Consider the following 24,994-nt stretch of genomic DNA (forward strand, 5'->3'; position numbering starts at 1 on the left):
GTGTTAGATGTCTTACTAGAGGTTGGCAGAGCAACTTACACAGGGAACTGTGGGTCTTACCACTTCCTTCTCAGCCCTAATGAGCACTCATGTCTAGAACAATAAAATCTCTTTTTCTCAGTGACTTTGAGAGAAAAATCATCTGTGAAGCTGATTAAGATCCAGCTCGAGTACAGTAAAACCTTCTAATGTCTATTTCCATCTATTACCTTTGAAATGCAGGCTGCTACACAGAGGCAACCGAATGTCCTAGTTTCACCTCTTATGTGGTTATCAAATCAAAAGGAAGAACAGTGAGAAATTCAGCAAATCAAAGGCTTCACAAGAGGGTTCAAGGACTTCAAAACAGCCTCTTCTCACATGCAATATTTGCATAGGAGAACAGGGGGAGGAAATTATGTGTTCAGCTCCCCAGTCAGTTTAGGACTTACTCCTGTAACTTTCTGACATATTTTTCTATTATAACAAAACTTAATTCACTTCACAGGAGTGGCTTATTACCAGTTCTGTTTACAGCACAGAGTGCCAAGCAAAACACCTTCTGCAATAACGAAAGTTACCGAAAAAAGCAGGACTCTCCTTTTTTTCTATTATTTATCTCTTGGGAAGATATAGGAATGCTATTTGAATGATTAGCTGCCCAAGTACATCAGAGAACAGCATATAAATAGAATTCACTTGCAAAATGGAGGCAGAGACAGACCCATAGTGTTAAAAGGGAGCTTAATTATGCCCTGTTATTAATGAGTGACAAAACCGTGCCATGAAATCTATAACTAAGGTATCAGAGAAATTTGCGGCTCAGTAAAGTTGAAACAAATATTTAATTCTGCAGTATGCACAGATATGGCTGAGAAATTACCCAAAGATTTCTCTAAGAAACATCAAAGCAGTCAACTTCAATCACATTTTGCTGGGGCTGATTTTCTCTTTCATTTTCAGAAAGTTTAGGGAATTAACAATGGTCTTGGCAAACATATATTCTGACAAGTTAGTATGCAGTCCCTCTAGCTATAACAAGTATACTTATTCCCTGGATCTCAGTTTACACATCATTCTCTCTACCCACCAGCATTTTGGAACAGAGCCCTGTGTGTTGAGGAAGTTACAGCAATAGAAAAAGCTGCCCCCATATCCAGTCACATGGATGTCATGAAGCTGAATTCTTCTTTATCTAGAGGAATAGAGGAGGAACCAAGAAAAGCTAGACCAGCTCAATGGAATGTCTGTGAGCTGCCACTGATCCTGCCTGGATACCACACCTTGAACTTGGCTGACTGATCTTCCCTTCAACAGGAGCCATCACAGTCACCTTGGTGTCGTTCTAATTGGGAACGGCAGGAAGAACCACACGGACTCTCAAGGGAGTCAGAACAGAAGAGAATCTCTAGTTTATTGCTATAGCCATGTTATATAGACTAGTTCGTGGAAAGTACAGAAAAGAAACTCTTATTGGTTAGTAAAGTGCTACATTACCATCATTACCCTCTCCTGCAAGGAAAACACGGGAACAGACAAACAGCACCTGCAGGCTGTTTTCTGTCTTTGAGGATTGTTTTGAATCCTCCCAAGAATTTCCCAGGCTAGCTTCTCAGGCAGGCCTGGCAGGCCATGGGGCCTGCAGCTTGCTCCAAAGCTAGCCTGCACACCTTGGTTGTGACAGTCTTCCCTCCTTCAGGACATTGAAGCCCAAGTCTCCAAAACATGGCAACAGAAGGCCTTGCTGTCACATCACTGTGCTTTGATTTTAGATGGTTTGCTACACCTGAAGAAATTGATTTTTCCTCAATACTGAGCAAAACAGAAACAGGCAGACTTTGTGAGCCACCAGAAGCTTTGAGTTCCCATTTAGGGAAAGTCAGATGTGGCAATGATTTCAGCATCACAGACGTGAAGGAATGAGACTGGATTCCTATTTGGGAAATGACACTGGCTTAAATACAAGGCTGAGGCTGGAGATATTTTTTGCAAAATAATCTTCTAATTACTCCAGGCTTTATGCACTTGTGGGTACTTCAGGTCTTGCATCCTTGGGAAAATGCGGGAAAAGATTTTGGGCTGTCACAGCGGGTAATTTTGTACTCTGTCACAGGGCCATGGCTCAGCAGGGAGAAGCTGTAGGTTTTGCCTTGGAAGTGGCATTCCGAATAGCAGCTCCTCTGACTTTTTATCCCCATTTGCAAAACAGGACAAGAACCATCTTGCAGGAGCATAATCGAATGTCAGTGAATTCCTTTGTGACCCCAGAAGGGAGGGTACTCCATAAACACAGAATTCTATTTACAGCATCATGGCCAATGAATGCATTTGTGACACCAATTAAAAACCTCTAAAAGACCATCTGCTTGTAGAACTTAGAGGTGCATTGACAATAGGCTTGTATAGATGCTATCCTTCAGATTTAATCTATATGTGCTCTACATGCACATGAGACCCTGCACAACAACTGTTCATTCATGTTAGAAAGTAATTGTGGTGTTCTGGATGATGATTTGTTGACTAGTTAATGGCTGTCACTGAACATACTGTATGTACATTAGCTGTCCTGTTTTAATGAGAAACAGAATTCTTTAATGTTCCTCTTCTGACATTTTTTTATTTTTAATATGCAATTAAAAAATTACAAATGCAACTCTCAAAGAGGTTGGACTAGCCAATCAGCTGTTCCATGACTTCACGTAAATATCTTGGAGTCTTCAAACAGCATTAGGGGGAATATCATCACCTGTGTGTGAACAGATAGCTGAGACACCAACATGGCTGGTAGCATAAACAAGACTGAAGTGAGTTGCTTTTATCTCACACTGCAGCAGAAATGCCTTAACTTCATTACAAAAAGTGAATGTGAGAGCTCACTGAGTGCCATTTTAGATGGGTGCTTGTCCCATGTAATTTGATAGTATTTCTCCTCAAGAGCAGGTATCAAAAGCCATTATCTGGATACATTTCAGCTGGTCCCATCTTTCTGCACCTTACTCAACACCAGCACAATGAGTATGTCTCTTTGTAAAGGACTGAAAGAAAATTCCACACTGCCATCAAAAAGAGCACAAGGATGGGCCTTGGGCATGTTTATCCCTGGCGAAGGGTATACACACACTGCTGCCTGACCTTGTGGGCCCTTGGACTAGGTGTGACTTGTCAGTGCAACAGTGGTGGCACAAATTGGGGTCTGCATCTGTAAGTCTAGGCTTGGTGTTCCATGTGGCATGGTTGATGCTGACCTGTTTCATAAAATAAAAAACAATATCCCTCTCTCCCCTGTGGTTTCATGAGGACCACATCTACCTGAAAGTTACCTTGGTTGTTGCTTACCCAGATTTTTGCTGTGCCGTAACTTTATGTCAACACGATCATCTGCGTTTCACGGAGTTTGTTCTGAATAAGTCTGAACAAAACCTTCCATTATATCTGCTAAACAAAATTTCTGGTTTGTGATACAAAATGGCTTGGCTGGCATCCCAAGACCTAGCACAATACATGCAAACTTGAGTTGTAGGCCACCTTTAGCTGGGATCATGGCACTGATCGCTCACCTGAATGTCAGAACAAATTTTGCCACTAAAGTACCTGCAGCTGGGCACGAGAGAGGTGATGTGACACTCTGATACCATTTCTTTTAAGGAACAACAGGCACTCTTTGGATGTGAATTGAGTTCCATTGTCACTTAGAATCTGTCCAGGAACTTGAAAACAAGAGTCTTAGCACTTCCAGTCTCTGGGCTGAAGTAGTTTGCACGGAGTATTGCAAGCTATTTTCAAGGCTCATCTAGCAAAGCTGAAAACATTCAGTTTATGAAAAGTGCAGAAAAGGTTCCCTGAATTCTACCTGCTGGCTGTTGTACTGAAGAGCACATGGTGTTTATGGATAAACTGGACGTTGCCATTGCTGACCACCATTTGCCCCACAGACAAGCTGGCCAGCATCTAGCAAGTGAAGAATCCTCGCATGCTTTTTGTAGCACAACGAACCTGGACTTGATCTGAGAGGTCCTGAAAAAAACCCTTTAATCATTTTATGATTTGGAGGCGCGTCGCAAGAAGTGACAACCCCTTCAGCAGTCCATTTGCTTTAGCACAGTGGAGAGGGGATAAAGGACTAGGACCAGTTCACTTGGGAAATGAAGCCCTGCTGCTGTGAGGGGGGAGGAACCCATAGTAAGAAATTACTTCTCAAGAAAAGAGCATAATTGTGAGACATTTTGTAGTTGTAATGCCTCACGGATAGATTTACATTTGCATATTACACACTAACCAGTCCCTTGTGCGTCATTTAAACTCTCTTCACACAGGCAATACTCTGTCAGTTTTCATAACCCAGCTGCCTGCACAGAAATTGCTCTGTTTTCCCTCCTGAAGCTGTATGTGAAAGCAGAAACATTCTGCACTCACAATTGGCTTTGTGGAATAGGTATTTTTGTCAAATCTCCACAAACTCAGAAAATATTTTTCCTATGGATTGAACTGGTGCTGCTACATAATGCAGTAAATTTTGAATTTCATAATCAGTGAGAGCTGATCTTTTTTCTCCTTGAAGCTATCATTAGCAGATGTTGCTAGCTTTTGGTATCTGCTGCACAGTGCTCCACAGAGACATAGCTACATAGGCTCAGCTCTTTTCTCCATCAGCAGGGTGAGGAGTCCCAGCATCACAGGCTGCTGCTCTCATTCCATTTCTGCAAGCCTCCCTGCTCCTCCTTCACAGCTCTGGGCCAGCATGACCAAATCTTAATGAGCATGTCTCTAATTTTCTGTGAAGCATCAAGAAGCCTCAGTGGCATGGACAGATTTCAAAAGGACAACAGTTATTATACACAAATCCACAAGACCTTAGTACTTGCACAGCCACTCTGTGCCAAGGGCTTTGTGGCTCCTGTAAATTTAAGACAGAAGAGTTACAGGACTTGGTAACTACAAAGCTGTAGCTGAAAGTGACCTCCTTTTGCTTCAGACCTGTATGCCTGCATACCTGCTACTGATGGACTGTCATCCCATTTCCACCACCTGGGATGACCCAGCCATGCACTTCACCTCTCACTGGAGCTAAACAGCCTCCCCTTCTTCCCTGGGACCAGCTTGCCATCCCTACTGATAAAGTGGTGCCCTTGAGGGAAAAAAAGAGGGGTATTTTGCCACCCCATCAGACCAAAGCACCTCCTTCAGACACCCATGCCTTTCTTGTCTAAAGCCTCCAGCCCCAGTCCAGGGGACTGACGAGCATTACCAGGCTGTGCAGTGGGGAAACACACACAAGCCTGTCAGTATCCAGATGTCTTGGCTCACCTCCATGGGGCAACGCTCTTGTAAGGCCATGATGGAAAAAGCCTATTTGTACTTTTACTGCTACAAATGCTGAAGGAGACTGGGCTGGAAAGGAGGGTGCAACACCAGCCCCTTCCCTAATGCAGTCACACTGCTCTTGCTGTGCCTGGGGGGCTGCACCAGGCAGCTCATCCCACAGGGAGAGAGAGTCCAGCACCACTTCTAATGGGTGCACCAGGCTCAGCAACAGGAAACCACCATCCTCATTTAGCTACATGCACTTTTGAAAAATGAGCTGTCTGTGACACCAGAGCCAAAGGAGGTTGTGTTTTTCTGCTTGACGTTTGTAAGAGGAAGCAAAAGGCCAGCTGCTGGTTACACAGGCTGGCACAGGCTCCTCTTAGTTTCAGGGATAAAACACATGGATATGATGAAAGCAGCAAATTGTGAAATGCGCAAAGCCAACCATAACTGCTTCAAACTACAGCATTTGCCTGCTGTAGATTATTTTTGCAGAATACCAGCAGGTCACTGACTCACAAAGATAAGTATTACCTGGCAGCAGAATTATCATCGATTTCATACGATTGATTTCTCAGCCAAAGAGTAACATACTAAATCTTTTCTGTTAAAAGAACAAACTACCATGGCAGGAGAAAATAAATTATTCTGGGACACCACATCTTAAAGACCAGAAAACCTTTCAGAGATGTTTTCACCGCCTGATGGAGGAAAGAGACTTGTTTGGCTCCTAAGTGATTTCTAAGCAGTTATTTTATGGGTCTCAAACCTCCATGTTGTCAAACCAGAATTCTTCATTAAAAAGATCTTGTATACCACAGTCTATAAACTGAACCAAAGGAGATTATAAGTACTAAAATATACAATGAAACAGGACTGACTGCCAAGCAAACTGACAGGGGGAATTCAAACTAAGATTGTTTTCCTATTCTTATCTTACCTCATTGTAAGTCAGAGCTTTTGTTCTGGTTTTGCACTCCTTCTGTGCCACTATGAATGTGTCCCCTTGCTCCTGCAATTTTCTCTTGGTCCACTTGATCAGAAATACTACATAGCCATGTTTGTGGCCCATTTATGAATCTTCTCAATCTGGGGTTCACCAGAACAGTATTTGGCAAAGACAACTGCCTAGTATTTACCTCGCCAGTCCTGGAGTCTGCTCAGTTCTTCATCTTAAGTTAATACACACACAGGTGAAATGTGTTTATTTCTATTGGCAGGATATGAGGTATGAGGAAAGTGGAGCATGTAATGCCCTGGCCCCACATGCCCCAATTTGAGAGTCCAATTTGCCCTTGCCATGCAGCCAGGGTAGGCAGCAGGAAGGCCAAGGCCATACCCAGCTGCTGCAACAGTAAAATCTGTAACAAGGAGCTCCATTGGCTCTGCACATGGGTTTATACAGCACTGATTTACCTAAAAAGGGCTCAGAAGTGTCTCAAAGCCCCTGTACTGTGATGCAGAGATATGACTCACATTCACTGTGCTACTCCCAGTGATCTGGGAGTGTGCTCATGCCCAAGGATCTAATAGTACCCTCAAGCTTTTGGAGCTCAGGAACAGCACAGCTGTTAGGAGAAGAAAAATGTCTTACCTGTATCTCTGCTCTTTTAGGACCTCATCATGACCACGCTGTCTCCTGGTCCTCCCTCACTGCTGCTGGCCCTGTCTCTTGGCAGCGCACCAGAGTCTCCTGGCTCCAGGGCAGGTCCTCACCCCAGCCCTTGCTGCCTTCTCTTATTCTGCTTCTTCCACTCACCAACTTCTTTTCTGTGTAAATGCCTCTTTTCTCAGTGTCACTGATGTCTGCTCTGCTCTTATCTTTTCACTGGAGTTCCCTACTCCAGTGCCATCTCACTATTATTCCACCTCTTCCCTTCTTCTTCCATACATGAGATACAATCAGTCCTGGCTGCCTTTCTTGCCCTTTCCTCCACAAGGCCAAACTCATAGGATCTATATGGTGTCCTCTGTATTGTTCCCTAGTCTCCAGCTGCTCCCACTGCAATGCACTGATTTTCTGGCCACAGAAACACTCAGCATCCCCTCCTGCACCCACAGCAGTCTGTAGACATTTGTACTCTTTTTTCAAGCTTTTTCTGTTGAATCATTTTACCTTTTTGAATGGAAATTTTTACCATTTGGATTAAAGTTTTCCATCCATTGATGATTAAATTTGTTCAGAAACTTTTGAAGTACGTTTTAATAACAAAATACTGTTCCTCCAGTGTTATGTACTTGGCAGTTATACAGACCTATTTCATATGATAATGTTATCGTCTCCCTACATTAGAGGAAGTTCTGAGTAGAACTGTTAATCCAAACTTAATTTTCTCAAAGTATCATAGATGAATGCTCCTGAACCCAATTAGTATGCTTTCTGCTAGTCAAATAGACACAAAAATACTGAGGGTGGAGGAAGGAGAAAGGAGACATGAACAGTATTTCTGATGAATTAAATTCCTATAATGGGAGTCAATTTGACTATAATTTGATTAAAAATGTCTATTGTTTTTACATCCAGTGCTAAGAGAAGTGGAAACAGTTTGCACTTAAATTTTACTTTAGGTTTCTTTGTAACACCAGAAGAAAGTATTATTACTGTTCCCTCATAAAAGTCGGCCGTCTTCTATATTTTCACACTTCTGGATACATGAACATCACCAAAAGGTTCATGCTCATGTGTTCCCCCCCATTGCTGACTCTGGATTGAAAATAAACCAGATTAAAATGAGCCATGACTGAGGGAAAACTGTTTTGTAAATGTCTCAATCAACCTCCAGACTCAGCTCTACAGATCTCTGCAGAAACTCAGCACTCTCACCAGGGAAGCAGAAAGAGCGCTAACCTATACTCCCACTGCAAACATTAACTAATTTATCCAGATGTCAGTATAAAGAGTATGTCTTACCTTTGTTTGTACGTGAAACAGGGAGATGGGGACATGAGGGAGGGAAGGGGAAAAGGGCTCCATGTTCACACAAAGAATACTGTCACAGCTGGTAGATGCTGCTTTGATTTCCCTGTGCAAGCGTGACTTACAGGGACAGTGCTGCCCTACCATCGATTCTCGAGGCTGGGGTAATATAGGGATGAGCATATAGGCTCGGGGTGCAGAACTGCCCTCAAAGAAGATGAGTGGGGGATCAGTCACAGGGCACAGGTTTCTCTCAGTCTCACATCTGATCGTGGGACAACTGGAAAAGCAGATAGGTAGGTGTAAGGAGGATCCCAAGCTTGGGGAACTACACTGGAAGCACAGAGCATAGAAATTTGACACTGAAAACTAAGGGGTACAGGTGAAATCTAACCCCTGCACAGTTTGTGAGCCTTGGAAGATGCAGCAGCCCCCAAAGTGAGAACAAACTTCATGTTGTAGTATAGGATAGAAGTGGTCTGGCTATTTAAGGCCAATTGTTACTCCCATTCAAGTCAGCAGGACTGCTTGGATTTAGCAGCAGCTGTGTGGGGCTTGGCTGCTGGCTGGGGTTAAACCATGACAGAGGACTAAATGAAAGCAATATAGTCTACTGAAAATAAATAGCTCTTGAACAACTAATTGGATATTTTTAATGACCTTATAAATTTAACTGATATTGCAAGAGTCTCAATGCTATGAAATAAAAATAAACACTTTGCTCACAAAATCCTAATAACACAAGGGAGTAACACAAAATGTGACACATCATACTGATTGAGAAAGAACTGAAACGATGCAGTGAAGAGACAAAAATCTGCATGACAGATGCAAGAGAAACAAATCTGATTTCAGTTCCCTTTCTCTTTCTGCTGAGTATAGACGAATCCTAGAAAATTACCTTGCTGTGCCATCACCTTTGTGAATACTCTGAGGTTGTAAGAGACAATTATGCCTTACACATTATGCAAATATAAAGTCACACCTCTTAGGCACAGAAGTGAAGAGCTGCCATGCAGGGGAGCAGGGATCCTGAAGGACTGCTTCTGAAGGACTGCTCCAGTGAACAACCAAGTAAATACAAACTACACAGTGTGACGTGCTGGCCCAGGCACATCAATTACCTTCCTTGATGCATACAGAGCAGAGGACTGAGCAGGGGATAGAGAAGTTACCAAACCTCTCCTGGTGTGCTCAAATGTCAGATCTGGTTTGGCATTCGCACTGAAGCACTGCAAAGTCAGAAATAGTTGAGAAGCACAAGAATTGGACATGTAACAAGATCGTAACAGCAGTCAAGGCAGGATCTTAATTAGAAATAAATTATAAAAATCAAGATAGGTTTTTTAGCTCCTGAAAAGTGCCACCTAGACAGCTGTAACTTGAAAAAGGAAGCTGCCTTATTACAATACAAGTCTAGGAGCTAATCCAAGTAGGTGGGCTACCAGCTGTAGGGTCATGCTGAATAATAAATTTTCAGGGAAGACTCCTGCAGACCTCTTGCACAACTTTGCACACAGCTGCACTTAATACTGAATGGATAAGCTACATAACATTAGCCTGTCATAGAATATGTGCTTCAGGCATCAATTGGTTTCTTTCTGGTTCTATTTGCAGCAAGATCAAATTGCACTTAAAAAGGACACAATGGATCATGGCCACCACTGGGCTGGGGGGCTCCTACCTCTGAGAAAAGCCACTGAAAAATGTGGACCATTTTCTTGGAGGACTGAAGAACAGTAACACTGAGGTATCCTTGTACTTTGCACTGGTACCACAGTACCACTGGAAAGGCATCAAAAGCAAATGCATCTTTAGGGAAAGTATTTTAAACCATTGACTTTATTAAAATACTTAATACACAGTTTTTAGAGGAATGTACTTACATTTTCTGGAAACTCCACTGAACCCAAATTTTAATTGTATATTTAACAAATGACAAAACAGTGGATGAACTCATGCTGTACACCAAAGAGTAGACAAGTTAGGGTATTGTTTTTCATCATCATCATCATCATTTTCCTGGCACGGATTCTTCTTTGCTTTTTAGCTTCAATCTCTTGATATCTAGTAGCAGAGAAAGGAGATTTGCATTTCTCAGGGCATTAAACCCATCAGGTCCAAGTGGAAGTCTATTTGTTTTCACCACCTTCATTCAAACCTTCCCCAGGAGCCTCCCTTTCCAGAAAAGCAAAGGTGATTGATCTCTCTGAAAAGCTACAGGTCACAATGCAAGACGAGTTTGACAGCCAAATGTGAACATGGAGCTCTGTACCTTCTCAGAATCATTACTCTTTCAAAATATCCATTTCAAACTGAGAGTGGGAAAAAAGACACTGTCAAAATACAAGGACAAAAACACATACATGGACATAGTGGAATGCACATGGAAGACGGCTTGCAGTGCTGCAGCTCTGAAGTAAAAGGTAAATCAGAAGCCAGGTCTTGTTGAAATACAAGATGCAAAAGCTGGGGAGAAAGACAGAAATAACCTGGACATATTCTTAAAAAAAATGAAATGTCCTAACCTGATGGAGAAGGCTGTAATTATCATACACACTGCAATTGCCATGAACCATGGAGATCAGTGACAAAATGTATGTTATGACAATCTCACTGACAAGTATAATCTGGGGGAAATTATTCATATCGAGCAAAGAAATTAACTGTGTGTTTCAATGCAAGATGCACAGAGGATGCATAGGCTTTCACATCAAATTAATAAGGCTCTTTTTAAGAGATCATTTTGCAACCTTGCATAGGTGATATTTTATCTTTTCAATAGATAATGTGCAGAAACTATGTACAGTTGAAAAAAAGAACTTTGATGAAAGCATTTTTTCCCCTCAAGTTTTACCACAGTATAAAAAGTAACTTATATAACTCCTTCAGTTCTCTAAAACACATATGGAATATCCCAGAAGGACAAACCAGGAACGCCATCTAAATGATGCCGTGTGCATTTATACAACAGGTTGAAACAACCAGAGAAGCCACCAGAAAGCAAAGTCATAAGGTTTTCATATAGAAAAAAAAAAAACACAAGAAAAAACAGGAGTAAATTCTGTTTACAAACATGAAAACTCATTTAAACAGAAATTCATTTTAGTTATAACAAATTAATGACCTTCACTAATCAAACTACTGAATGGATGGATGACTCACACACTAAGTAAATGATAGAAAGAGCCAATTCAATCCCTGCTTGATAAATGGACAGTAAACTTTAAAATCTGCATTTGGTTTCCAATTAATCCCAGCTCAGAACAACTCCTCCCTTAGACAGGCAGACGGTAGCTTCTCAAAACTAATATTATGAACATCTGCCAGTCTGCTGCAACAAAAGCCATTAGGGCATTCATGTGCTTCTTCATTTGGTAAGAAAGAAAGTCAGCCAGAGGATGAGCACAGTGCTGCAGGACAGACAACTCCATCTTTGAAAATGAGTGTCCTGTTCCCCGGGACACTCATCCTCTGCCACAAAATGACTTACTTTTGCCCTGCAGTTACGTAAATCAGGAGACTTTCTGTCTGATGTAGCTCTCTTCCACTGAAACTACCTTCTCCTTTACAAAGGAGTTGCCTGGCATTTGTTTTGCCATTTTGTGCCTGGATGCAAGACGTCGTTATCAGCGCTGCTTATTACTCTTGCATATCACAGTGATGTGTACTTTTTAGTAGTATTTACAATGGTATCACTGTGGAGAGCTAAGCCCTGTACTAGAAAAAGTCTCTTTAACAGAGACCTTAATACTAAGGATTTGGTACATTTCTGATCTACAGATAAAAAGGCAAAGCTAAAATCAGCCCACTATACATTTGGCATTAGGTTCAAACATCGGGAAAAAGCAAACATCCAGCACATTCCCTTGTTTCAAAGGGATGCTATTTACAAGAAGAATTCGCTTTTTTAATATTTCAACAACAAAAACCCAGCTAATTTCAAAATTAGAGTAATCTAAGGCGGCTTAGTTTTTAATCAACAGAGAACACAAACAACATTGCTGTTTGCCATTAAACACAAATCTCAGAAATGCAGAGAAACTATGATCTGTTATACTATGGGTGACAAATCACAGCCAGCTTAATAACAACAGTAAAAAACCACTTCTGCTTTTTTTAAACACAGCTCCTAAAAAGTACGGCATCCTAATATTTCCTCAGTTCCAGATTGCTGACATTATAAATTAAAGGTGAAAAGAGATCCATATATAAACAAGGCAGCTTTCCACTGACTTCATTGTACTTGGTTCTTGTCTGAACCTTTGGAAATTTCATCTCCAAATACCATAAGGTAAGGTTGAATTTATCAGCTACAAAACAATGTCCATTTGTATGTGGAATTCAGAAAAATGAAACGAAAACCAAACTCAAAAAACACACACAAGTATTTACAGCAATTCAGATCTCTGTCTTTCCAGCCTTCACACTTGCGTGTCACCTTCTGCAGAACTGTACACACACAATCCTCTGAGACCAAGGCCCTATGTTATGGTACGAGGCCTTTTGGGCGGCGGGGGTGGCATGAGTTTAGTGTCGGGATCAAGGTGGTGCTTCCGCGTCTGTCCTTGGGAAGCTGCTGCACATCTGTCAATGAACTCAAACAGCATCTCCTTCGTCACTGGATTCTGGATGCTGTTGCAGACAGCTGGGAACAAAGAACACATTCTCATGTAACTAAACTGATTTGTTCTAGTCGGCACTTCAACAACTTCACTCCCTCTTGGCAAAATAACAACATACTCTGGCTCAAGTATTAAGCCTTAAACACACACTTTGACAAGGTGGCTGTGTCTGGAATCACGAATCTCTGCTCTGCCCTGCAGAGAGCAAAGCAATGCTGTGGGCCTCTACTCCCATGGGAGTCTCTCATTCTAAAACAAACTAGAGGCACATGTGTGTGTGTAAGGCTTCCTGAAGCAACTATAAAACCACCAAGAACTGACATCCTATTGAGGCTAGGAACAGCAACAAAGGCCTTGTCAGATACAGCTTTGAAACACAAATCAAATCCAAGTAGATGGAAACAAGACTGGCTTCTAATATTGAAAATGTCTGAATTATGGTCCCTTATTTTCTTCACCAGTAAGTACTATAAGTACCCTGAAGCTGCAATGCAGAGTCCTTTTTTTTTTTTAACCCATATACTCTCACGGGGCAGAAAGACTTGACACCAAGCAAATGGCATGTCTAGAACACCAGCCCATACGACGGAGAAGCAGCCATGGTGCTGCATGATGGCTGCATGGGCACTCCTGGGGTACTTAACACGACTCCCTAGACCATAGTTTGTAAGTCATGGTCCATGGAACAAATATTAGGGTTGTTTCATGAAACAAATAAATAGGCTTGCTTCACTTAAAAGAAATAAAATATTTTTTTAATACTTTCCTGTGTAACTTTGTATTACCCTAATTAATCCTCCTGAGAGACTTAGAGGGGAAAAAAAAAAAAAAAGAAAAAAGGAGCATGAAATTAAGTGGGAATCCTACAACTATCTTGGAAGAAAGCACAAAATGATTAGAGGATAATTGATAACATATAAGGGCTGGCCACAGCAAGGATGCAATTTCCATGCAAAACAATCTGCTAACCCCCTAGAGTACTAAACATTAGGACTCCTTAAATTGTACTTGCAATGTAGCATTGTTACAAATAACAATGATTCTCAAAAGCATTCCTTTCTTTCCTGCAGAATACCAGAACAAAACAATTAATAAAGTACCTTTCTAGCATTATCTTTAATAATCTCAGTATTTTTGGTGAAAAGGTGCTTTAAGAGTTGCACAGTATTTGACTTTAACAGTTGGGAAGCATTATAATTTAGGAACAGAATTCGATTCACATGACAACTGGTGTAACTCAGTATCAACTTTTGAGTGCTGCCTTAGCTTAATCACTCAAAAAGACTTCCTGTTTTCAATCTGAAAGGTAACAAAGTCCAAAAGCAAGATTCAGATAGATGCTTGTTTTGTTGCCATTTCAACCATGGGGGAAAAAATAGCATTTTTCATCAAGAGAAAGACAATAGAGGAGAAACGATCTAGAGAAAGAAGTCTCAAATCATAAAAGTGTAACTTCTGGAGATTTTTGAAAAATGATCAAACTCAAAGCCAAAAGAAAACTTTCTGTTCTGAAAATTCCTATGGAAATTTTGAAATGTATCTTAAAAATTCTTCCTGTAGCATTTGATTTTCTTTTGCTTTTAATTTTTAGGAAGTTCACTGTGTTTTGGGAGAAAAAAGATCAGGAATAACAAAACTGCTTTACAAATGGAAAAAATGAGAAGAGAAAAAGGACAAATACATATACTTTAAAGAATGAAGGGAAGAAGAATATGCTATTCATTAAAAAAAAAGAGAAAACTCCAGGGAAAATGAACTATCGAAACACTAAGGTGAACTAGAGAAGAAAAATTTAGGTCATGGTCACAAAGAGATGCCATTGTACTTGTGTGACTTTTGTAGTCCATTCCTCTTTCCTGACAGGACTGCTCAGCAAGTATTTCAGCTACATTCTGTGCTGGTTCCCTAAGGTGCCAACAGATTTATTATCTCCTGGCAAAATGACCACATTGTGTTTATTCAAGAAAATCTACTCACTGCTCAGGAAGAAATACAAGTAGAAGGGTCTAAAGAAAATCCTACATCAGCCCTAGTAATTAGCATAGTCTTAAATATGATTAAACTTCATTTTGGCACTTAACAAAAGTCAGTATCAACATGTTTATTGCTACTCAGCCTTGCACACACTTCTACTGAAACTCTTCATCTTAAAGTAAATATCATCCTTTAATTTACAGTACGTGGTAAAATATTTTTTTGTAGAGGAACATAAAAGTCTCGCAATTCCGCATGAATATACCCCCACCTTTCACTAGTTTCCCTGTTTCATTGTTTGTGTAACTATTGTTGAAACCCAAGATGACATTTTTTTCTATTAATTTTCTAGCCCATCTGCCAAATAATGGTTTTGGCATTTTAATGGATTTTTTGTTTCACTAATTCCACTCATAATGTGCCAGTTTGCATTACATCTCAGCAAGCCAACACAACGCTAGGCACTTATGTCAGCTGAAGCGATGCTATTGTAAATAAAAACTTTCTTGGCTCTGACTTGAAAGGCATGCCCTGCCATTTAAATGCCGAAGTGTTTGCAGTTCTGCAAAGATTTAGACACTTGATTCTGTGTTACCTGTTAAATTCTGCATCAGAGTATTGGTTTGACTGACTTTATCAAATAACCCTGCAGCCAGATGATTCATACTGTCTAAAAACTAGTGATGACACAAGCATTTGCAAAATGAGGCATTACTATAATAAGTTAGGGGAGTCAGGGCTCAGACCAGAAATGAGAACACAGAGTGCCTCTCCTACTTAAAACAGAACAGAGGAAAAACATTAAAATTTTAGCCTGAGAAACTTCTAAAGCAAATTGTTCTACTCACCCATGGCAGTGCTGTAGGCATTTGGAAAGCTTTTGTCTATCCTCTGTCTCATGAAGACCCAGCTGTTGTTTTCAAACTTGCACTCTATAATTTTGTTGTCGTACTGTTTGAGTTCTTTTGTCACCTGTATAAAAAAAAATTGCTTAGGATAAACAGATTTCAATTCACAATTTTTTCTTTCTTTTAGGTATCAATAATAGAAGATCAAAAGCTGCCCTGCATTTTTCAGCAACATGCCTCCATCCTACACAAAAAAAAAAATGCACCGAATACATCTGCATTTTACATATGCTCAGCTACTTAACATTTTTAAAATACTTTCAAATTTGCTGTCAATATTCACCAATTATATTATGCTAAAACATCAGCAGTGCTAACGGAGAGGGGGAAAAAAGTCACTTCTGGCCCAAATGCAAATAGGTTTCCATGGGAATAAACTGCTTCCAGTTTAAGTGCTACTGCCAACCTAAGTGCATGAAATGTATTATCCATGTTTCATCAACCTTCTTTGTTGAAGGTCTCACAGCAAAATGTCAGATTTCAATACTGGAAAAAACTTCCAAATTCCACTCTTTACATGACTAAGATTTTTTCTTCTTTTTTTTTTCTTCATTTGTCTTCAAAAATTAAGATTGTGACTTCAAAATAATCCAGACTTCTGAATTAAATATATTATATTTAATTAAATAAATCTCCTTCAGGCCCTATTGATTCACAGATTTGTCAGCAGCCAATATCCTGAGCTATCTGTCTTTCTATTTGGCAATGCTGCGTGGTTTGGAAACGTAGTTTATATGCATTGGACTTAGTAGTTGTTTTGGCTACTTCATCTTATGCATCCTAATCTATGATACAATGTAAAATTTTCATGTAACCATGGAAACCTAAGAACCTTATCTAACACTTTAACAATTTTACCCATATACTTCACTTTGTTCCAAAGAGCCTCTTCAGCAGTATAAAGCTGTATTTAACTGCTAGCTATGTTTAGTTGCCATAGTTTACCAATAAAAAGCTGTACAAGGTAATGTAACACTTTGAATTCAGGATCTTATGCATAAGCGCTCCCATAAAAAGGAGGTGGATATTGCAATTCATTAGCATAATTTTTCACCTCTGTTGTCTACTTGCTCCTGAGCAATGACATGGGAATTTACTACTGTCAGAGAGAAACAGATTTGAAAAAGGCCATAGCTGTCTCCAGACAGCTTAATAGCACATCCAGTGGAAAAACCCACGAACCCCTTTTCCATTAACTCCCAGATAAAGACAATTAATTAAGGAAATGGTCCTGAGCATGGATCAAGTCCTCCTATACTGCATAGTACAAGATTTGATAAACAGAATCCTAACTAACACTGTGGGTATTTAATTTGAATACTTGTGTTCACTCCTGGATAAGGAGCCCTAGGATTCTACTTGTCAAGTGAATGTGTAACTTTGAGAAAATTTTGCAAAACTCACTTACAATTGAGACCTGTCCTGCTACAGGACTGACAGTTTGAATCAGATTTTCGTGTCACACGCTATTTTTATCCATTCCAGCACTTGCAATGAGTGTTTTTCCTCAAGTCATTTACTCCTCAAGTGAAGTTTATGTCCTCTGGTGGTCATTAGATTGCTCAGATTAGCAGTCTTTTCCTTTGCAGAATGCTCTGCACTGCACTTCTTCCATCTGCACTGAAAAGCTACATGCAGCCCAGAGGGTTGACTGACACATGTTTATGGGTGAATTATGTTTCATTAGGTGTATGCAGGAAAACGCAACATCCTTTTCCAGTGTACTATGGATTCAAAAACCCAGGAAGAAGCTCCTGGCTGTGCAGTGCCCTGGGAAGGTATATTATTTTGAAAACAGCTGCCTAGTGGAAGTGGAGGCAGCAGGGGGTATGGCCACATGTCTCATTTTCTGCCAAAGCAGGGAAATGTTAGAAAGATCACCTGATAAAGAAGGAAATGCATAAAATTGCAGGTAATGACTTCAACTAACCACCCACCTCATAAGGTTTTCTCATGGCTTATCATTCTTCTAGTGTTCAGATGCTCAGAATAGCCATAAATTAGATGGCAGCTTTATCTGACTGCAGCAATTAAGCAATATTATTAACTATCGAGAGACTTGCTTGGCCATTCATTAGCAATCTGGAAGATGGATCTTTCCACAAAATATGAACACCTGCCAAAGCATTGACTTAAATGAATTTTCCCATTAGAAAACTGGTGATCACAGCCTTTAACAAGTGTAAGTTGTAGTAATTACTTTACAAAGGAAGAAACACAGCACCTACCCTTCCCTGTACTTTGTTAAGTGACCTCAGTCTTACAAAGGTACTTACTCTAATATAAGAGTACCTTTTAGCAACTACTGGCCTTTTGATTAAAACTACAAGTATTCTGAGAAAATACACTTTCAGTATTAAAAACACTCTTCCACTATTGCATCCTAGTAGACTTCTAAACGACTATTGTTTACATAAAGGACTGAACAAGGCTGCAGTGATTCTTGTATCCATAATTCACACCTTACATCTACCTATCATGCACATACTACTTTCTGGTATTTCAGATTCAAAGTAGGACAGGGAAACCATCAAATTTAACTGTCTAGATATTGCTTCCCTTTGGGAATTAATTCTGAGCTCTTCAGCACAGTGTCTTCTCAACTCTCCCTTTGCAGTGTGTTCATCCCTCCTTTTTCCCTTTAAATATTACAGTCTCTAGTAGTACTCAAATAATGCACCATCACTTCTCTTCTGAGAGGTACTTCTAACTTCTAGTGCTTCACAGAAGATGAATTAGGAATGATGGCAGTTCTCAGCCAAAATGCTTATCCTCAGTGCTGGTACAGTGCCAGTGCTTCTGCCATACTGTTGATAAAAGGCCTTGAACCAGCATTCAGCAATTTCAAGATGGAAACTCCCACCACACTAAGGACTCCATGGAGCCTGCCTTAATTAAACATTTATTCCTTAGCCTATTTCTGGACAGCCAGTCAGAATTAGAACCCCAAAGGATCAAGTCTTGGACAAGGGCTGTCAGAGGTGGCGTGCATCAGAACAGTAGCACTGGTCTGGTCATCAACTGTGTCCTGGGCAAGGACAAACACCAACCTATACACTTATTTCTTTTCAAGAGGAAGGAAATGGTTCAACAGCAGCAATGTTTAGCGTTCCTGCCCGTATTTGATCTAATTATCAGAAACCAGCCTATTTACCCAACAGAAATAATTTCCAAAAAGCACACAGGAGCATCCTCTTGGAAGTTGGTTCACTACATTATTGCTTGTCTGCAAGGTGTGATTGGAAAAAACAGCTTGAGCTGCATCCCCATTTCAGCAATAGTTCATTATCAAATCAGACTGATGTAATACAAGACCACTGCCTAAGAATGTCAAATTATATGATTATATCTTCCCCTCCCTGCTGAGAAAAGCTTCCCCCACCATCATCATCTGGGCCATTCAATGGAAGAACTTCAGTGGCCTAAGCTTCTTTTCTAAGAATGAAGACAGTTAAGGCTTAGGAAATCTCTCATTTTCCAGGCTCCTTCTATCCCCTATGTTCTGAAAGAAATTAAAAATACATTTAAAAAATTTAAAATATCTAGGCCATTTCAACTTTTCTTATCTGGCTGAATAACAGAGTCATTTTGAGACAAGTAATATGCAGCCACAGTTTATGTCAAATTAGAGCAAAATGTGAAAAAAAACCCAATATATCCAGCTGAGAAAGAGAAGAAACCATTTAAATTGAATGTAGTTAGCTCCAGTCTCATGAAGACGCCTTTACTACCTCTGCTGACTACCAGTGGCCAATGCTTTTCTGTGTCTCTCCACAGGGCACCTCACTCTCACACTTGTCCATCATTCCACTCAAACATTAGCCTCATCACCATTAACTCCAAAGGAGAATGAAATTCCTGGGCAAGCTCCTACTCTACGTAAGAGGCACTAACAATGTAAATTTAGATTTTAAGGTAATTAAGGTAGTATTTCAGAAAGCATGTCTACAATGGACAGGTTTAAACTTTACAAATGCATCTACTTCCCCCATTTTCAAATTCTTCAGAAAGAAAAAAGGAGAGAAGCCTTTAGATAAATGGAGACTTGGCTGAAAGAAGCCTTATGTTTCCATATGCATGTTTTTTTTCAAAGCAAGTGAAATCATTTCAGTTTAGTAAAATAATCCTCTTTAAAGAAAGTGATGTTTGTAAGCAAAATCTTAAAACATTTGATTTCAAATTCTTTCTCTCTTTAAATGCCTTTTTGCTGCACTTTCCCCTCTATTACCAAACATAGATAGAAAAACATTTTTCAATCCACCCATTTCTATTCTTACTCCACAACCCTAGTCATCAGACAGTTTTTAAGGTCCCAGAAGAAAAAGATCATAATAGTAGATGTAGAAAGCCTTCACTTCCATGAGAAAAAATGAGCAAAAGCAGCTGTTGAAATCTTACAAAATTAAACACATCTTTATTTTCAAATACAGAATTAAAAAGTAAAAAAAAAAGTCACATAAAGGCAAGATGGATTCTAAAGGCAAAGGGTTTCTATTTTCTAAGAAGAATCTTCCTTTTTATAGCTAGCATGAGCAATGAAGGAATTTCCTTTTGATATGCCCAAATACACAAACTGTTTGTTTTCTTTTTTTAAACGTTAAGTTTGAGTGCCTGGAGGCAAGAAAAGTTTAGAGCTGCTACATAAGGCCCAGAAAGTAATTCTTCCTCTTACTCATATCATAATTACATTTTCTCCATTAGGATACATTCCCACAGCCAAATTGAACAAAGTTGAAAGAGGCACATCCCAAAATAAATGATCGGCTGTGGTCATAAAGGAGGAACCTTTCAGTTGCTTCCTAGTCTCTTACTGCAGGAGGACTGGAGTCCCACACCTCCCTTAGGAAGTCACCCTGAAGAAATAAATCACATTTTTGTAACAATTGTCCAAAACCACGACATGTGTGAGCTCCCTGTCCTGAGGGTATTGGGATATATTCAGCCACAAATGAGAGTCTAGTAAATAAAACCTCCATTGCAAAACTCCACTTCTCAAATTCCAATTAATCTCCAATGCTGTAACTGCCCAATACTGTAAGGTACGACAGACTTTATTTCAAAACTTCTCCAGTGGTGCGGAATGTCCAAGACAACAGGGAGAATTAAGCTGCCCTCTGGTACTATGATTCCACGGCAGTAGGGCAACATCTGAAGACCAGAGAGATGCAATCACAGCAGTCAGGGAACAAAAAGAAGAATTTCATGGCAATTTGAGGAAACAAAGAGGGGTCAAGACTTCCTGAAGGAATAGGATAGAGACAGAAAAAATAAAGAAGCAGCAGTAACAAAATAAAACAACTTCTGAAGATAGAAAGAGAAGCCAAACTCAAAGCAAGATCCTTTTAAAGACCAAACACCTAAAGGTGATGAACTCCAAGGGCATTCATGTCAAAGGCAACTGAGAGGAAATGAGGTGTGAGAACAGGGATCCTTTGAAAGCACTCTTACATATGATTGCTGGTGAGTTCACAAATATAAGAAATTCTAATGATTTGAGTAAGAATATCTGAGACAGTCAGTAGACATGAAGTTATTATGCCTCAGAATAACATACGGCAGCTATAGCACTTACAGCCCCCAACACTTACAGGGCACAGTCCAGCACCTAACACAGATCCTAAACTGCTCATTCAGTGCATCTTCCTAACTTAACTCTTGGGCTGTTTGTTCTGATGCTTTTGAAGAACTTTTTTCCCCATTCAAATAAAGCACCTCATGATTTTCATAGTCAAACTTGTCAAAGAATAAAGATTTTACAAGATGGTTACTAAATGCCTGTTCACATAAATCGTGTACACTGAACCACAAGAATACTGTCTGTTGGAAAAAATTAATCAGTTAATCTGCTTTGCATTTTTCCTCAAGCCCAAGCAGATTTTGTAATGCAGCTTAATATCTATTTCTTTATATGATTCAAGAGATTATCTTATCAAACCACAGATTTCTTGCTAAACTAAATATACTGATTGTGTTTCCTTTTTAAGGAATGTGTTACCCAACAAATGGTTATCAGCTTGGGCAAACACAGTGCAGTTGAGATGGTTACTTAACATTAATAAGGCCTTCTAAGTGCAACTGCTCTGCTTCTTATGTACACAGGAAATGGAAATGCTCCAAGTTTGAGATGTCATTTCTGAAAAAGAATATTAAGAAATATAAAATTTTAGCACTTTTGTTCATGCCTCATTAATCCACAATGTTAACACCAAGCACTGTAGAATCATGGGAAAAGCAAAAAAGAAAAATCATATTTCCAAATTACAAGAATGAGGCTGCTTAAAATTGTGGATTTTTAAATTTGTTTTTGACTACCAGTGTCTAGCACTCTCAGTTCATGATTTAGTCTTTCTTTTAAACGTATGATATTTTCTCAAAGAATCTCTCATTCTTACATGTAGCAATTAAAAATACGGGTACTGTTTTCTGATACATATAATGGGTTGGAGTCCTGGGGTTTTCCTGACAAGTGACAGATGGAAACAACAGAAATAAAAAGCCTTCCTCTTATCAGTGATATTACAAGTTTAATGACTTTCAGTGCCAGCTGGAAATAGATTTCTTAATGTATCCTGGAAGGTCTCCTGTACACCCGACCTTGCAAGACCATTTGAACTATCTGTAAGAAACCAATGTTTTCCTGAGCTTCGCTTTTGACTCTCAAAGGAACACACTGGCATCTACGACAAAGCAGGTAACTGGTAAGTGGTTAGACCAAGATGTGGAAATAGAAATGTGTTTGCACAAATGTTTTGCTCAATAATCACTCTTCCAGGTTTCTTTTTTTATACTTTCATACATCTCGTTCTACTCCATGTAAAAAGTCACTTGCCACAGAAAACCAATACACTCTTTGAACACTTTTGGCCATTATAACTCAGGCATCCACATTACTCAAAGAGCAGATGACCTTCCTGCTAGACATTACCATTTCCACCTAACTCCTGAGAGAACTCTAAAGCTTCAAAAAAATCCTATTTTCTTTTAATCACCATCAAGAATGGGATGCAGAGATTTGGGTGACCATACACATCTTGAAAAGTTAAAATGAAACAAAGTAATAAATGATTGTCCTCCTAGACTGATATCCCTTGCCCCTGTGCACTAATCATCACAAGTCTCTGGCTTAAAGGAAAAAAAATCTGTACATCTCCTGTAAAAACTGAGAAACAGAAGAATTCTGTGCTGAGGATTTGTGAATTTGGCATAGCTCTGCTGTGATGAATTCTTAAATAAAATCTTATTGAAAAAGCAGCTCATATAATTCTGACCCTCAGCATGCTGATGAAAGAGCAAGAAACTCTCAGGGGAACTGCAGAAACACCCAGGCATTAAGAGAGCAGCAACAGAGCTCTCAAAGCAAGTTGTCAGTGTGACCTTACTGCAGAGAGGGATGTGTGTTTGGTGCAAACAGAGCTTCACTGCTCTACAGCTCATGAATTTGTAGGAAGAGGTAAAAACAATGCTCTGCAAGCACCTGGGTTAACTTTGCAAAGGCCAAAGATACCCACCTTGGATTTGGCACATCGTAAATAATTGTGCCAATAATAATAATCCCTGGAGTCAGTAATGAAACATGAACGTGTTTAAGTTCCAAAGAAAAACAGGCAGATGCAAGCATAGCAGTAAAATGCCAAGCAAACTGCAGAACTGTTCAGCAGGTTATGCAAAAAACAAATAAAACAAAAAAATTAAAAAAAAAACACAAAAAAAAACTTTCTGTGAAGGACAAGGAATTCACAGGTTTCTGAAGAAAAAGTCACCCTATCAGAAAAGTAAGCAACTGTACGAGGGGGAAGAGAACAAGGATATACAGTGCAATCTGGCAAAAAAAAAGCTGAAATAATGATATAGAAATGATTCTGTGATGAAATACTTCACTCACAGCTTGATACGTTTTGAGGACTGTACCTCTACTTGCCATGAGCTAGCTTGTGAAAGCCAGTCTTAACACTCATTTGTGCTTTGTTCACTCAGACTGCTTTTGCAAAAGGGAGCCTGCCCCAAATAGGGAGCGCTGCATAATGAGACACAAAGATACAGGAGACAAGAGTTATACATTACTAGTAGAGAATATAGTTTGAAAACACCACTTAGCTCATTCATAAATTATTAATTTCTTTAGGCTTATTATTCTCAGTTTGCAAATGGGAAAGAAAGAGAGAGTTGTGGCCACACCACAGGGAAAGCATTTACCCCCCCATTAGGTTCTCTAAACCCAAGCTTAATTATCCCTCAGGTACTTACACTCATGCTACCAAGAAATCTTGTGACACAGGGCAGCTGAAATCTTGTGAATAATTTATCACTAGAAACCCAAACAAGTCTTCCAGAGACAAAGCAATGCTATCACTATTTTATAATCACTTTGGCAACACTATTCCTATACGTCAAAATAAATGAAAGAGAACTTAGATGATTCTGTCAGAATAGCATGAGAAGTTTTTCTGACATTTGCTGCCTTTCACATGCTGGAATCCACCTCAAATAGGATGAATTTCCAGACAAATGTTTGTGTTTCTCACACAGGGTAGATTTTACAGGGCACTTCCTCACATTACTGTTTTTCATCTGTTCTCTGTACCCAAGCTCTTGCTACTGTAGGAGTCTAAGCTAATCTTGTTCTACCTTCACACACCAAACAAGGGATTCTGCCACTTGCTGTCACACAACCAGGGATGGGTGACAGGAAGACTCCACAGGGCTGGGCTATCTATCAGCCTTTCTATGGAAGGGAAAACTACTCTTACAAGTTCAGACACTATCTGATGTCTATTCTTGTGGCATCCATCCTTACAAGCTCCTATCCCTGTACATTATATGCCTTTGAACAGCTTCAGAAGATCAATTAGCCCACACTAGTGCCACCAGGATTGGGCCCTAAACCTAATTCTCATTATTTCTTATCTGGCTTCTGAAATGTTCTTAGGATCTGTAGGCTTATACTCTATGGCAAATCATATCAGAATACACCAAAAGAAATTTAAACTAGACTCCTAAGTATCAAGTAATTGCAAGTGAGTCTTTTAAACCCACTTTTACTCATAAGAACACAAAGCTTTCAAAATACAGGCATTAAGAATCATATCCTTTCCTTCCATTTAGATCTCAAACAACCACTTGCTTAAAGTTTTTCCCCCATAAATCAAAATTCACCACCGAGAACAACTGTGTCAACACTATAAGGAAATTTGTTTGCTGTGTTAAATTGAGCTTCAAACGCATGCACTGAACATACATTTTTGATCATAAGTAATGCCTCTTCTTATATCCATTCAAAGTGTTTACCT

General features: G+C 39.7%; 1 protein-coding gene across 2 annotated transcripts in view; it reads right to left on the reverse strand.

The window, feature by feature from the left end:
- Positions 1-10,024: 10,024 nt before the first annotated feature.
- RNGTT (RNA guanylyltransferase and 5'-phosphatase) overlaps positions 10,025-24,994 on the reverse strand; it is a 172,762-nt gene continuing 157,792 nt past the window's right edge. For both annotated transcript variants that reach the window (XM_058835956.1, XM_058835957.1), the window contains exons 15-16: positions 15,648-15,771; positions 10,025-12,848 (exon numbers count right to left, since the gene is read on the reverse strand). In XM_058835956.1, the coding sequence (XP_058691939.1) occupies positions 12,685-12,848; positions 15,648-15,771 (288 nt within the window). In that variant the 3' untranslated portion in view covers positions 10,025-12,684. The remainder of the gene's footprint in view (positions 12,849-15,647; positions 15,772-24,994) is intronic.

This window comes from Poecile atricapillus, chromosome 3, assembly GCF_030490865.1.
Source record: "Poecile atricapillus isolate bPoeAtr1 chromosome 3, bPoeAtr1.hap1, whole genome shotgun sequence".
Lineage (NCBI taxonomy): Eukaryota > Metazoa > Chordata > Aves > Passeriformes > Paridae > Poecile > Poecile atricapillus.